We start from the raw sequence: 14,652 nt of genomic DNA on the forward strand, positions 1-14,652 counted from the left end.
ATGGTAAACATTGATTATAGTTTTAAAACTTTTTCAAGAAGATTAAATGTACAAAGATGTGAAATGTCAATTGACATGATTTCTACATTGCAGAGAAAAATTCTTTGAGTACAGCTTTGAGCAGCATGAAATGCTATAAGTGGGCTTGCTTACCAGCAAGGGGCACAAGTGAATGCAGTCCTTTTGGGCACTGTGTAAAGCATATTTGACAATAGTTAATAACAAAAGAGATGTTTTGTAATAGTCTTTATTAAATACTTATTAGCTTAGACTGTGGCTTTAGAAAAGCCATTGGATCTATTTTAATTATCAAGTTGTTTTATCAGCTAGTCACATGTCACATGTCACATACATTGTGTTTTTCATTTTTAAAATTATAAAAGTAATTTATCTTTGTGTTTGGAGGAATCAAGCTATATCCTTAACTAAAGTGGAAAATGAGTGTCCATTTATCCTATCCATTCCTCCATTCTACTCTTCTCTCCAAATAGTTTTTCATGACCTTTATCTGTGCATTTACAAACATATATGGACTTTTATTTCTTAAATGTAAATTGGAACGTATTCTGTGATTTAGTTTTTCCCCTAAAGTGTGTATGCTTTGGAAATTTCCATTTTGTTTCATACATATTTTAGGTTGTATTGCTCTCTTCTGTGATATGGATTACCACAACTGATTTAATCTCTCCCTAAGGATTAATGTTTAGGTTGTCTCCATATTCTGTTTAAATCATCTACAGTGGACATTCTTGTATAGAACTTTTTATATAAGTATGAATGGCTACACTCTTATTAATAGAAGTAGAATTCCAATGTCCTTCAAGTAGTGTTTAAATATATTGTTAAGTTGCACCTAAAAAGGGTGTTCCAAACTATTCTCCAGTATTAGTGTTTAGATATATTCACATTCCCATACCTTTACTAGCATTGAATATTATCCATCTTTTAAAATTTGGTGAATCTTTTTTGGAGGTGGGGATGGTAATGGTATCCCATTGTAATTTGTATGGAAGTAATTACCAGTGAAATGGAATTTTCAAAATATCTTTAATGGCCTTTTATTTTTCTGTGAATTGGCTGATTATAGCCTTTGCTGTTTTTCTATTGGATTTCTTTTCTTACTCTTACTTACTTGTGCGGTGCCCTTTTCAGCCAAGCTTGAAACTTAACTAGGAGCCACTCCTAGTCCTCACTCCTTCTTGACCCTGCGCTCTGGATAGCCGATTAATTAGGAAGGCCCACCTACTTAGCTTGCTAATTATCTTTGTTGTGTCTCTTCTTCCTACTTACTACCACTCCTGCAGGCTTTTCTCTTGTCTGGACTATTCAACTAGCTTTGTAACTGCCTCTAACACCCTTACATACAACGCTAGAAATATCTGATACAAAAGCCATGCTTCATTATTCCATACTTAAAACTCCTTTGAAGTTCCCATTTGCATTCAGGATGAAGTATGTTTGTTAATATGGCCTTTAAGGTACCCTGTGATCTGGTTTACAGTTGCCACTTCTTGCTTTGGATCTTAAGTTCTAAATTGTTTGTAATAGCCTATCCATACCATGTTCCCCTTTTAAAAAGACTGGTTATCTATGGTTTGCTCCTATTTTTCTTGTAACATTCATCTCAGGCATTAAATCCTCCAAGATACCTTCCGTAATTTCACCTCTCTATTCTTATACTTCTGTAGCACTTTGTGCATATGTCAGTCTTTGTAGATATTGGATTATATTATTATTTTCACTCTCTCTTGCTTCCTAGACTATAGTTCCTTTTGAGAAGTTAATATGACTTTGTATTCTCATTGCCTATCCTAGGTCCTGGTACATACTTAATTTGTTCAATGAATGAAGAAAGAATAAGAAGTACAGGAAGGTGAATACTTAGGGAGAAGATGGGTTTAGTTTTTGATATGTTGAAAAGTGCCTCTGGCAAGTTTGAGGAGGAATGACTACCACCAGACATTGACATAAAATATTTAGAATTTAGAAATAAGATTTGGCTTGGGTACATGGATTTGGGATTTTTTAGCTCAAATGGTAGTGATAGAAGCCTTAAGTGTGAATGAGCCAGTTCAAAGGCAATACAGAGAAGGAGAGAAGAGTGTCAAGTTTAGAACCTTGAGAAATATCCACTCACCTTTATAATATATAAGTACCCATATCAGGAACTTAGTAGAGGTCAGTTAAAAGGAAAGCAGATTCTTGACTATTTTATAGAGGAAGTTCATCAGTTACATTAGCAAGAACTGAAGACCAACTGAAAAGTGTCCTCAGATAGAGTGAAGTTTATAATCGTGAAGGCAGAATATTGTTAGAGTTCATTCCTAATGGCCTCAGTTTACTCTGAAATGGGAAACTGACAAAGGCTAGAGGGGAGGATTCATACATAGACTGAAAGTCTACTATATTCCACCACCAAGACAGAGAGCTTACTCTGTGGTTGGGGAGAAAGTCATTTAACAAATAAAATAATAAACATTTAATGAGGAAACATTGGTCTTAAGGCAAATGATAAAGGTTTGGAATAGCTGCCATATGGGATGGGGAGGGGGATCGACCTAGGGACATATGACAGTATTTTGGAGGGTTCACCTGAGGATGAAGACTAAACATGTGTAGCACTGCATGTAATACATATGTGGGAATTTTCTCCAGAAGTGCTCAGCAGCTAAGTGTAAATAGGTAAAGTGGAGGGTGATACTGAACTAAGGTTTGGAGATAATAGAACCAGGACAAGGGGATAAGTTGGTTTGGGGTGCGGAGAAGAAAATGGTGATGCTCTGTAACCTGGATGTGAAAGGGTGTGATAGAAGTTGAGTGTTTCGTCCTTTTCTTCATACAGTAGTTCTGTATGAAGGGGATGTTTTTGGTTATCACAACTGTGTGTGTGTGGGGGTGCTACTTATATCTAGTGAGTAGAGACCAGGGATACTACTAAACATCCTACAATGCACAGAACAGCCCCCACAACAGAATGTTCTGATCCCAAATGACAATAGTGTCGTGTTTGAGAAACTGATCTGCATTAATTCCTTGGTGATTAATCTAATTCCTGACTTTAAGTTCAGTTTATATGCAGATGCCTTTCAGATTTATATTTCTGGTCCAGACCTTTTGCTCCCAACTCAGACTTCTATATCCAGCCCACCTACTCAGTAGCCCTCCTTGGGGATGTGTCTAATAGACATCAAACTGCTCAACTTGCAGCCTTTCCCATATCAAGGAATAGCAACTGTCTTTCCATTTGCTTAAGCCAAAAACCTTGGTGATTATTTCTGTCACACACTGCATCCAGTCCATATGGAAACCCCATTTCCTTTATCTTTAAAATATATTTGAAATCCAACTACTTCTTGCCATCTCAATTGCTGTCAGACTGGTACAACCCTAACCCTTATCTCTCACTTGGATTACTGAGTAACCTCTTTATTGATCTCTTTACAGTCTGTTGTCAACATAGCAGCCGGAATATTCCTTTTAAAACATAAGTGAGATTATATCACTCCTCTCCTCAAAGTCATCCAGGGGCTCCCTGATTTACTCAGGGTAAAAGCCAGAGTTCTTACAGTGGCCTCCATAATTCTACATGATATGACCCCTCATTATCTCTCTGACCTGTTTCCTACTGCCCTCCTACTTGCATACTACATTTTAGCCACACGCTGCTTCCTTGTTATTTGAACATTTCAGACACGTCTCTGTTTTAGGGCCTTGGTTCCTAGCTGTTGTCTCAGCCTAAAGCACTCTTCCTCTAGATAACTGGCTAATAATCTCCTTCAGGCTTCTGTTCACATGTCACCTTCCAGATGAGGCTCATCCTGATTTCCCTATTCATTTATTTTTAAAGAATTTTATTTATTTACTTATGGCTGTGCATGCTGCATGTTTGTTGCTGTACAGACTTTACTCTAGTTTTGGTGAGCAGGGGCTACTCTCTAGTTGCAATGTGCAGGCTTCTCATTGTGGTGGTTTCTCTTGTTGCAGAGCACAGGCTCTAGGGCACACTGGCTTCTGTAGTTGTGGCACCCGGGCTCTAGAATGCAGCCTCAGTAGTTGTGGTGCATGGGCTCAGTTGTTCCACAACATGCAGGATTATCCCGGATCAGGGATCAAACCCATGTCTCTTGCATTGGCAGGTGGATTCTTTGCCACTGAGCCACCAGGGAAGCCCTGATTGTCCTATTTATAATCTCACAACCCCTCCCCTATATTGCTTTCTGGATCTCCCTTACTCTGCTCTCTCTTTCTGCAAAGCATTTATCATTTATAACACAGAATATATTTTACTTATTATGTTCCTCATCTTTCTCTTTACTAGCATGTGAGCAGTACACAGGTGGGTTTTTTTTTGTTTATTTTGCCAGCTAATATTGGGTTGGCCAAAAAGTTCATTAACACCAATGAACTTTTTGGCCAACCCAATATATATCAAGAACCTTCAGTAGTGCCTGGGACTTAGTAGGCACTCAGTAAATATTTGTAAATGAATAAATGAAGGTTAAAGGACTAGAATTCTTGATTAAATCAAAGAAGTAGTTGATTAAAAGTAAGGAAGTAGAAATTTAAGGATAGGAGTTTGTGATCAGAGGTAGACTCCAGGAATATAGCTACAGACTTAAATATAAAAGACTCCTTCCTTTATGGAGCTTACCTTCTAGCTGAGTAAATTTATAGTAAGTCATAATAAATGCATTGTATTATGCTTGATAGTTGTATATGCTAAGGAGAACAAAGGGGTGACATTTTAGATAGTTTGGCAAGGAAGGTCTTGCTGAGAAGGTGCCATTTGAGTGAAGATGTGAAGAAAGGGAGAGAATGAACCTGGAGACTACAAGGGTAAAAATATTTCAGGCAGAAGGGTAATGTAGATAATGCTAAGACTGGCTTCAATCAGTGGGATGTAGGGGAAAATAGCCTGTAAGAAGAACCATATTGTAGGTAAGCAAGAAGGGAGGTTAAAAGGCCATTCTTTGCTAGCCACCTTTTAGAACAGAATCATTTTCTTACAGTAAAAGAAAAGAGAATGATCCCTTTTTATTTAAGCTTTTGCTTTTGCAGATTGTATCTTTGTGTTTAGGAAGTCATTCAAGAATGGATAATGACAAACTATATTCTTTTAAAACATATCTTAAGGCTGTCTTTTCACCTTGCTTATAGTTTCCTTCGTTGTGCAAAAGCTTTTAAGTTTAATTAGGTCCCATTTGTTTATTTTTGCTTCTATTTTCGTTACTCTGGGAGGTGGGTCATAGAGGATCCTGCTGTGATTCATGTCAGGGAGTGTTTTGCCTATGTTTTCTTATAGGAGTTTTATAGTTTCTGTTCTTACATTTAGATCTTTAATCCATTTTGAGTTTATTTTTGTATATGGTGTTAGAAAGTGTTCTAGTTTCATTCTTTTACAGGTGGTTGACCAGTTTTCCCAGCACCACTTGTTAAAGAGATTGACTTTTCTCCATTGTATATTCTTGCCTCCTTTGTCAAAGATAAGGTGTCCTTAGGTGTGTGAATCTATCTCTGGGCTTTCCATTTTGTTCCATTCATCTATATTTCTGTCTTTGTGCCAGTACCATGCTGTCTTGATGACTGTAGCTTTGTAGTATAGCCTGAAGTCAGACAGGTTGATTCCTCCAGTTCCATTCTTCTTTCTCAAGATTGCTTTGGCTACTAGAGGTTTTTTGTATTTCCATACAAATAGGACATGGAAAGGGCAATGAAAACCCACTCCAGTACTCTTGCCTGGAGAATCCCATGGATGGAGCAGCCTGGTAGGCTGCAGTCCATGGGGTCGCTAAGGGTCGGACACGACTGAGTGACTTCACTTTCACTTTTCGCTTTCATGCATTGGAGAAGGAAATCGCAACCCACTCCAGTATTCTTGCCTGGAGAATCCCAGGGACAGAGGAGCCTGGTGGGCTGCCGTCTGTGGAGTTGCATAGAGTCGGACACGACTGAAGTGACTTAGCAGCAAAGCAACTTTTCTATCATTACCTTTTGTTGACAGCAGAGGGAACCATTTTGCAAGTTATCTAAATCTGGAAGGAGGTTGGTTGTTTTGTGATAAAGCCCTTTCATTTACTATGTTATGAAAAAAGAGTTAATTTGTTATGAAACAAACTAAAATTTGTTTTCTTCTAGAGCTCTATTAATACTTATTTGTGTAAGAAAATTTGATAGGGTATTCATGAAATTTAGAAGAAATAGGGGTTTCCCTGGTGGCTCAGATGGTAAAGAATCTGCCTGCAATGCACGAGACCCTGGTTTGATCCTTGGGTCAGGACGATCCCTTGGAGAAGGGAATGGCTACCCACTCCAGTATTCTTGCCTGGAGAATTCCATGGATGGAAGAGCCTGGTGGGCTACAGTCCATAGGGTCACAAAGAGTCAGACACGACTAAGGGATCAGAGAAAGCATGGGATGATGAGATGGGTTTAAAGGGGACATTTTTAAAAGGAATCCATCTACCAGATAGGTTTTAAAAATTATATCTTGTTGAAAGAGGTAGTTCAGAGCTTGTTTACTGTTTTCCAGGTGATTCTTTTGTTCATTCATTTAAAAAATGCTTGCCATTGAGTACTGTGCTGGAAATAACAATATGAAAAAGATCTCAGAAGAGTGAACATATTTTAATAGTTTCACAATTGAAAGGCAAGAGTGCCACTTTGGTGGGCTTCGCAATAGCAGGCTTTGTTCAGGGAAGCTTTATAGAGACCAGGAGAACTGGGCTTTGAGGTGTGGAAGAGTTGAAATTGGCTTGGCAGATGTTGGGGTGTAGAGTGTTCCAGAAAGTTGGCTACTTAGACTTAAAATCGAGCTCTGATACTTATGGTGTAGTCTTAGGCCATTGTACATTAGTTTCATCATCTTGCAAGATGGGTATTATAGCTGCACTGGCTTCATAGGACTGTTGTGAGAATTAAATGAATATATAGAGAATATTTAAACTGTGCATATGCTCAACAATTGAAGGTGGTTATTTTTGTTCAGTCACTAAGTTGTGTCTGACTCTTTGCGCCCCTACGGACTGCAGCACACCAGGCTTCCCTGTCCTTCACTATCCCCAGAGTTTGCTCAAACTCATGTCCATTGAGTCGGTGATGCCATCCAACCATCTCATCCTCTGTTGCTCCCGTCTCCTTCTGCCCTCCATCTTTCCCAGCATGAGGGTCTTTTCCAGTGAGTCGGCTCTTCGCATCAGGTGGCCAGAGTATTGGAGCTTCAGCATCAGTCCTTCCAAAGAATGTTCAGGGTTGATTTCCTTTAGGATTGACTGATTTGATCTTCTTGCTGCCCAAGAGACTCCCAAGAGTCTTCTCCATTACCACAGTTCGAAAGCATCAATTCTTCGGCACTCAGCCTTCTTTATAGTCCAACTCTTACATCTGTACATGACTATTGGAAAAACTAGCTTTGACTATATGGATCTTTGTCAGCAAAGTGATGTCTCTGCTTTGCCATCCCAAAGGAAAAGAAATGCAAGAAGGCAAAATGGTTGTTTGAGGAAGCCTTACAAATAGCTGAGGGGAAAAAAAAAGGGAAAGGCAAAGGAGAAAGGGGAAGATAACACCCAATTGAATGCAGAGTTCCAGAGAAGAGCAGAGAGAGATAAAGACTTCTTAAATGAACAATGCAAAGAAATAGAGGAAATTGAAGGTTAACCTTTTTATAATGTGTTCCCTAATATTTATTTTCTGATTTCTGGAAGTCTTAATGAAGAGAAAATTAACTTTTAATGTTGTTATTCTAGAGATTTAGGGGGTAGAATTGGCAGGTTGTAGTCTCTGAATGTGAGTGTTAGGGGGAAAGGATGCATCTAGGGTAGTGGTTCTCAGCCTTGGATGCACAGTAGAATCATCTGGGCAATTAAAATGTGCCCCATGTCAGACCAGTTTAATCAATATCTCTGGCAGTGTGGCTCCAGGAAATTCTAATGTTTAGTCAGGCTGCGAACCACAGGTCTAGGGCCATTTGCAGGTTTCTGACTTGGGTAACTGGGTTGCTGATGGTGCCATTTACTGGGATAAAAAGCAAGAGTGGAAAAAAAGAAGATGTTGCTTTTAATGTAGCCCTTGGTCTAAGAATCCTCTTAGCATTTGTATGCTTTAGCTTTTTGTAATTACGGAATGCTTTTAAATATTTGTTTCTGGATTGCATATCATAAATGACCCTGGACTGTGACTTTGATATTCGTGTATCTACATTTTATATTTTGAGTTTCTTTTTAGATATTATCTGTTGCTATTCCTTCTCTTTGGATTTATCTTTCAAATTACTCTATAATTTACATATTTTTAGGTTTGTTTGACTCCCTCTTTTAAAATTTCTTGTTATTGCTTCCTCCCCTTCATCCTGTTTGGCCTCGCAACCACTGCTACCACCACTATTAGAATGTAATGTCTACAAGAACAGGGATCTTGACATTTTTGTTCACCTATGAATGGTAAATTCCTGGTACATAGTATGTAATACATATTTCTTGAATGAATAAACGACCATCAGGCTGGTTTTGTTTTCTTCTAGGTTCTTGACTATGCTCCAGAGTAAGTGAGATATTGTATAGCAGAGTTTCAAAGGGATCTGTGAGAACTGTCTCTTCCTGTATTTCACTGATAAACATGAAGCTTAATTTTTGGTTGCTGAAGATTGTAAGAATACAGTTGAGCAAATGCTTCTTAATACATCTTAACAATGAAAACTTTTTTTTTTTAATATTTTGGTAGGAACCACCAAAGCCACCTCTAAATAATTTTAAAGTGGGGATGAAACTTGAAGCTGTAGACAGAAAGAACCCTTATCTGATCTGCCCTGCAACTATTGGAAATGTTAAAGGAGATGAAGTTTATATCACATTTGATGGCTGGAGCGGAGCTTTCAATTATTGGTGCAAGTATGATTGTCGAGATATTTTCCCAGTTGGGTGGTGTAACCTGACAGGAGATATATTACAACCACTAGGAAGTAATGGTAAGATAATAACTAACTAATACATGTTCTTTTATTTTATTGAAGTTAGATTTAACTGCTGTTGACATTGAGGGTAGGACTTCATGCCCAACTGAGGAACAGCAGGCAGAACAGTGAGGACACTGTTCAGGTTAGAGAACTTGAGGTAAAAGATTATAATTAGAATTCTTGAGGGTCAGCACAACATAATGGTCTGAATTGATAGACCACGCTGGCCAGTATGGGCAAAGCTGCAGGCCACGTTTACACCATTGAAGCTTTGCTGCTGTAAGCATTTTGGGGTGCTTAGCTATGTTTATAGTTGATATCCTATTTAAAATTACACATGGCATTCCATTGTTAATATCTTGAAGATTTTTTTTAAAGGTTGGGCATAGCAATTGTTATACATGTTTTACATGATTTTGGTTGATTTTTCAAGTTAAATTGGTGCTTTGATGGTGTTAAGATTTCACTTCTATAAAGATTTTACTTATGCATGTTAAAAATTTTTGACTATGAAAGCCATCATAAACTAGTATATTATTTAGTATGTTATTTCAGTCAAGTGTTTATCAGTTGTAATGCTGTGCTTCCTAAGTTGAATACTGTGCTATCTAGCCTAGATATTTTCTTTCAGAAAAAAGACATCAAAATATTGAAGCTCCTTGGTTGACTCTTCCAAGGACATAGACATACCTAACCCAGTCTTCTGTGATGAAATAACTGCTGAGATTTAACTGGAGTCTAAGCACAGAAACCAATCATTTGATCCAAGTTAAATGTGAACTTATTAGTGGAATAAAATATAAATCTACTTAAAATTTACCCCACTATATTAATTTATACCAGAAAGAAAAGAAAGATGGGTGTAGGAAATGAATAGGTAATATGTGTGGAGGAAGGCAGTACTTAAGTATGAGCATATAGCCATAATCTTCTTGTAACTGCTAGTAGAATCTTATGTAATTTGGAATTCTAAGACATCCCATTATTCTACAGTACTACATACCATGATGTTCTTTTTATTAGGTACCTCTTTTTACCCATTCCCTGCTGTCATAATTTTAGGTAACAGACGTTAATGGTTGATTTTTGTACAAGTTAGTTTGATACAGATTTATGTATCTGTATATGATACTAAAATAAGGCATAGTCTCTGCCCTCAAGAAGTTCACCTTCTACTGGGAGAGGGATGAATGGAGGGATAGACTTTTAAAAAGATACAATACAAAGTTAACAGTGTAAAAATAGAGATATATGCTAGATACCAAGGTGGCCGAAAGACATCTGGTTTGTTTAGGCTGGTGGTAAAGGTGGTTGCATAAAGGAACGCTTCACAAAAAGATGTATGATGGAAGTATTAAGAGAGGAGAAGGAGTTTGACAGGCAGAATGGAGATAAAGGTAGGAGATAAAGACATCACAAAGGTGTGAAATTGCACAGTGTGTTCTGCAAACTGATGAGTTCAAGTTGGGACATGGTAACTTCGGAAGGTGTAGTCAAGAATGCTATTGTCGTTCAGTATCTGGTCTCTACCCTTTTGCTCCCCTTAGTAACAGTTTGGCTGCCTAACATAAAGACTAGATTTCTAGCTTTAGCAGTTAGTTATGGTCTTGACACTTAAATCCTTGTCAGTGGGATAAAAGCACAGATAGTGTGTTACAGAGAGGTGAATGTACCCTTTTCCCTTCTTGCTTCTGTTCTGTTGTTAGAAATGTGGTTGTTTTGGATGGAGCTCTATCTTGAACTATGAAATGGGAACCATATTCTAGGCATTTTGAAGTGGAAAGCAGAAAGGAGCCAGAGTCTCTGAGAACTTTGTGGAGCAGAATTTTTATACTAACCTATTCCAGACTGTTATTTGAGAGAAATAAACTTCTGTGTTATATAAACCACTATTTTAGGCTTTTCTGTTACTGTTAGCTGAATTTAATCCTAACTGATTGATGCAGGGTAATTTAGGACGTCCAGGTGAACATGTCCATTGGATTGATGCACATGCAGGTATGATGCCTACAAGTTAGGTCTTGGTTGACAAAGTGGCTTTAAGAATCATCAGGTTCATTCAAATAAGTATTCTTTGTGTCAGGTGGGATTATAGTTATTGGCAGGGGTGGGGATTATGGAGGTAAGGCAGCTTACACATCCTGTTAATAACAATAACTGGTGGAAGTTTTGGGTGTGATTTTTGGTGCATGTGTAACAGAAGGTAGACAAGGACCTACAGAACCTTGTGGGTCAACATTTAAATAAATAATTCTTATACTTAAATCAACTGGGGGACCTTGTTAAAAGGCTGATACCCTGATACTCTTGAGTTGGTGTTCTGAATTAGTAAGTCTGGAGTGGGGCACAGGTGCTTCCATTGCACATGGTTTGAAGCCCAAACTTTGAGAAGCACAAGAGTAAGAGATGGGTAGATGATAGAATTCAATTTAGGACACTGAGAAACAATATATATAAATGTAGGAGATTCATTGGAGAAGGAAATGGCAACCCACTCCAGTACTCTTGCCTGGAAAATCCCATGGACGGAGGAGGTGGTAGACTGCAGTGCAGTCCATGGGGTCACTAAGAGTTGAACACGGCTGAGCGACTTCACTTTCACTTTTCACTTTCATGCATTGGAGAAGGAAATGGCAACCCACTCCAGTGTTCTTGCCTGGAGAATCCCAGGGACGGGGGAGCCTGGTGGGCTGCCGTCTATGGGGTCGCACAGAGTTGGACATGACTGAAGTGACTTAGCAGCAGCAGCAGAAGATTCGTTAGATTGATTCCCCCAAAAACAGAAGAGAAAAAGATTTTACATAAATAAGTAAATAAGTATTCACCACTATCAAATGTGACATAATTCTCTCTCTTTATAATGTTCAACTTTTATCTGTCCTAAAGAGATGCGTTTCTTGCAGATAGTTGGATTTTAATTGCCAGTCGGCTAGTCTGTTTTTTTAACTGGAGCTTATTTTTTTTTTTTTAGTTCTACCAGTTTATTGCTACCAACCCGTCACCCTCCACCCTCATGCACATATGCTCAGTCATGTAACCCCATGGACTGCAGCCCTCCAGGCTCCTCTGTCCATGGACTTTTCCAGGCAATAATACTGGAGTGGGTTGCCATTTCCTTCTCCATTAACTGGAGCTTTTAATCTATTTATATTTATTGTAATCACAAATATATTGAGTTTTCAATATGCCATCTTATTTTGTGCTTTTTATTTGTCTTGCCTTTTCCATGTTCTAGTTTCTTTTCTTATCCTTGGATTATTTTTTCTTACTCCATTTGTTCCCCTCTTGTTTGGAAGTTATACACTATATTTTCTGTTTTTATAATACTCTAGGAATTTTAACATGTTTTCTTAAAGGAAGTCTGAAATTAATATCTTTATTATGCATCAAAACAATAAAGGAAACAGAATATTCTACCCATTTATGCCCCTCAAATTCATGTTATTACTGTTGTATATTTTAATTATGCATTTTTGTAATCCTATAAACTGTGTGTGTGTGTGTGTGTGTGTGTGTGTGTATGCTTCCCTGATAGCTCAGTTGGTGATAAATCCACTTGCAATGCAGGAGACCCTGGTTCAATTCCTGGGTTGTGAAGATCTGCTGGAGAAAGGATAGGCTACCCACTCCAGTATTCTTGGGCTTCCCTTGTGGCTCAGCTGGTGAGTCACCCTGCAATGTGGGAGACCTGGATTCAATCCCTGATTGGGAAGATCCCCTAGAGAAGGGAAAGGCTACCCACTCCAGTATTCTGGCCTGGAGAATTTCATGGACTGTATAGTTCATGGGGTCGCAAAGAATTGGACATAACTGAGCGACTTTCACATCACTTCATACACACACACACACACACACACACACACACACACACACACACACACAGTGCTGCTGCTGCTAAGTCACTTCAGTCGTATCCGACTCTGTGCAACCCCATAGATGGCAGCCCACCAGGCTCCCCCGTCCCTGGGATTCTCCAGGCAAGAACACTGGAGTGGGGTGCCATTGCCTTCTCTGACATACACACACTACATCTTCTTAAACCAGTTGTCTGTTGATGGGCATTTGGATTATTTCCATGTCTTCGCTATTATAAATAATGCTTCTGTGAACACTGGGTTGCATGTATTTTTTCAAATTAGCGTTTTCATCTTTTCTGGATGTATAGCCAAGAGTGAGATTTCTGGATCATATGGTAGCTCTGTTTTTAGTTTTTAAAGGAACCTCCTTACTGTTTTCCATAGTGACTGCACCAATCTGTATTCCCATCGATAGTGTAGAACGATTCCCCTTTCTCCACACCCTCTCCAGCATTTATTATTTGTAGACTTTGTGTGTGTGTGTGTTTTCCTGGTAGAATTTTACTTTTTTTACAGCTTTAAATTTACTTTTTAAAAAATTTACTTTTTTATTGAAGGATAATTGCTTTACAGAATTTTGTTGTTTTCTGTCAAACCTCAACATGAATCAGCTATAGGTATACATATATCCCTCCCTTTTAAACCTCCCTCCCATCTGCCTCCCTATCCCACCCCTCTAGGTTGATACAGAGCCCCTGTTTGAGTTTCCTGAGCCATACAGCAAATTCCCTATTTTTAAAAATAGCTATCTATTTACATATGGTAATGTAAGTTTCCATGTTACTCTTTCCATACATCTCACCCTCTCCTCCCCTCTCCCCATGTCCATAAGTCTGTTCTCTATGTCTGTTTCTCCATTGCTGCTCTGCAAATAAATTCTTCAGTATCATTTTTCTAGATTCCATATATATGCATTAGAATATGGTATTTATCTTTCTCTTTCTGACTTACTGCATTCTGTATAATAGGTTCTAGATTCATCCATCTCATTAGAATGGACTCAAATGCATTCCTTTTTATGGCTGAGTAATATTCCATTGTGTATTTGTACCACAATTTCTTTATCCATTCATCTTGTCAGTCGACATCCAGATTGCTTCCATGTTCTAGCTATTGTAAATAGTGCTGCAATGAACAATGGGATACATGTGTCTTCAAATTTTGGTTTCCTCAGGGTATATGCCTAGGAGTGGGATTGCTGGGTCATATGGTGGTTTTCGCCCCACTCCAGTACGCTTGCCTGGAAAATCCCATGGACACAGGGGCCTGGTGGGCTGCAGTCCATGGGGTCGCTAGGAGTCCGACATGACTGAGCAACTTCACTTTCACTTTTCACTTTCAAGCATTGGAGAAGGAAATGGCAAGCCACTCCAGTGTTCTTGCCTGGAGAATCCCAGGGATGGGGGAGCCTGGTGGGCTGCCGTCTATGGGGTCGCACATAGTCAGACACGACTGAAGCAACTTAGCAGCAGCATCATGGTGGTTTTATTCTTAGTTATTAAAGATATCTCCATACCATCCTCCATAGTGACTGTATCAATTTACATTCCCAACAACAGTGCAAGAGGGTTCTCTTTTCTTCACACCCTCTCCAGCATTTATTGTTTGTAGACTTTTTGATGATGGCCATTCCAACTGGTGTGAGGTGATATCTCATAGTAGTTTTGATTTGCATTTCTCTAGTAGTGAGCCAAAAGAGTCTGAAATGCAGTACTTGGATGCAATCTAAAAAACGACAGAATGATCTCTGTTTCCAAGGCATACCATTCAGTATCACAGTAATCCAAGTCTGTGCCCCAACCAGTAACACTGAAGAAGCTGAAGTTGAATGGTTCTATGAAGACC

The 14,652-nt window shown here is 38.7% G+C and overlaps 1 protein-coding gene across 1 annotated transcript in view; it reads left to right on the plus strand.

The window, feature by feature from the left end:
- SCML2 (Scm polycomb group protein like 2) overlaps positions 1-14,652 on the plus strand; it is a 121,401-nt gene that overhangs the window by 38,887 nt on the left and 67,862 nt on the right. Inside the window, exon 7 of the mRNA XM_019956407.2 lies at positions 8,719-8,962. Within this exon, the coding sequence (XP_019811966.2) occupies positions 8,719-8,962 (244 nt within the window). The remainder of the gene's footprint in view (positions 1-8,718; positions 8,963-14,652) is intronic.

The sequence above is a fragment of the Bos indicus genome, chromosome X, assembly GCF_029378745.1.
Source record: "Bos indicus isolate NIAB-ARS_2022 breed Sahiwal x Tharparkar chromosome X, NIAB-ARS_B.indTharparkar_mat_pri_1.0, whole genome shotgun sequence".
NCBI classification, from domain to species: domain Eukaryota; kingdom Metazoa; phylum Chordata; class Mammalia; order Artiodactyla; family Bovidae; genus Bos; species Bos indicus.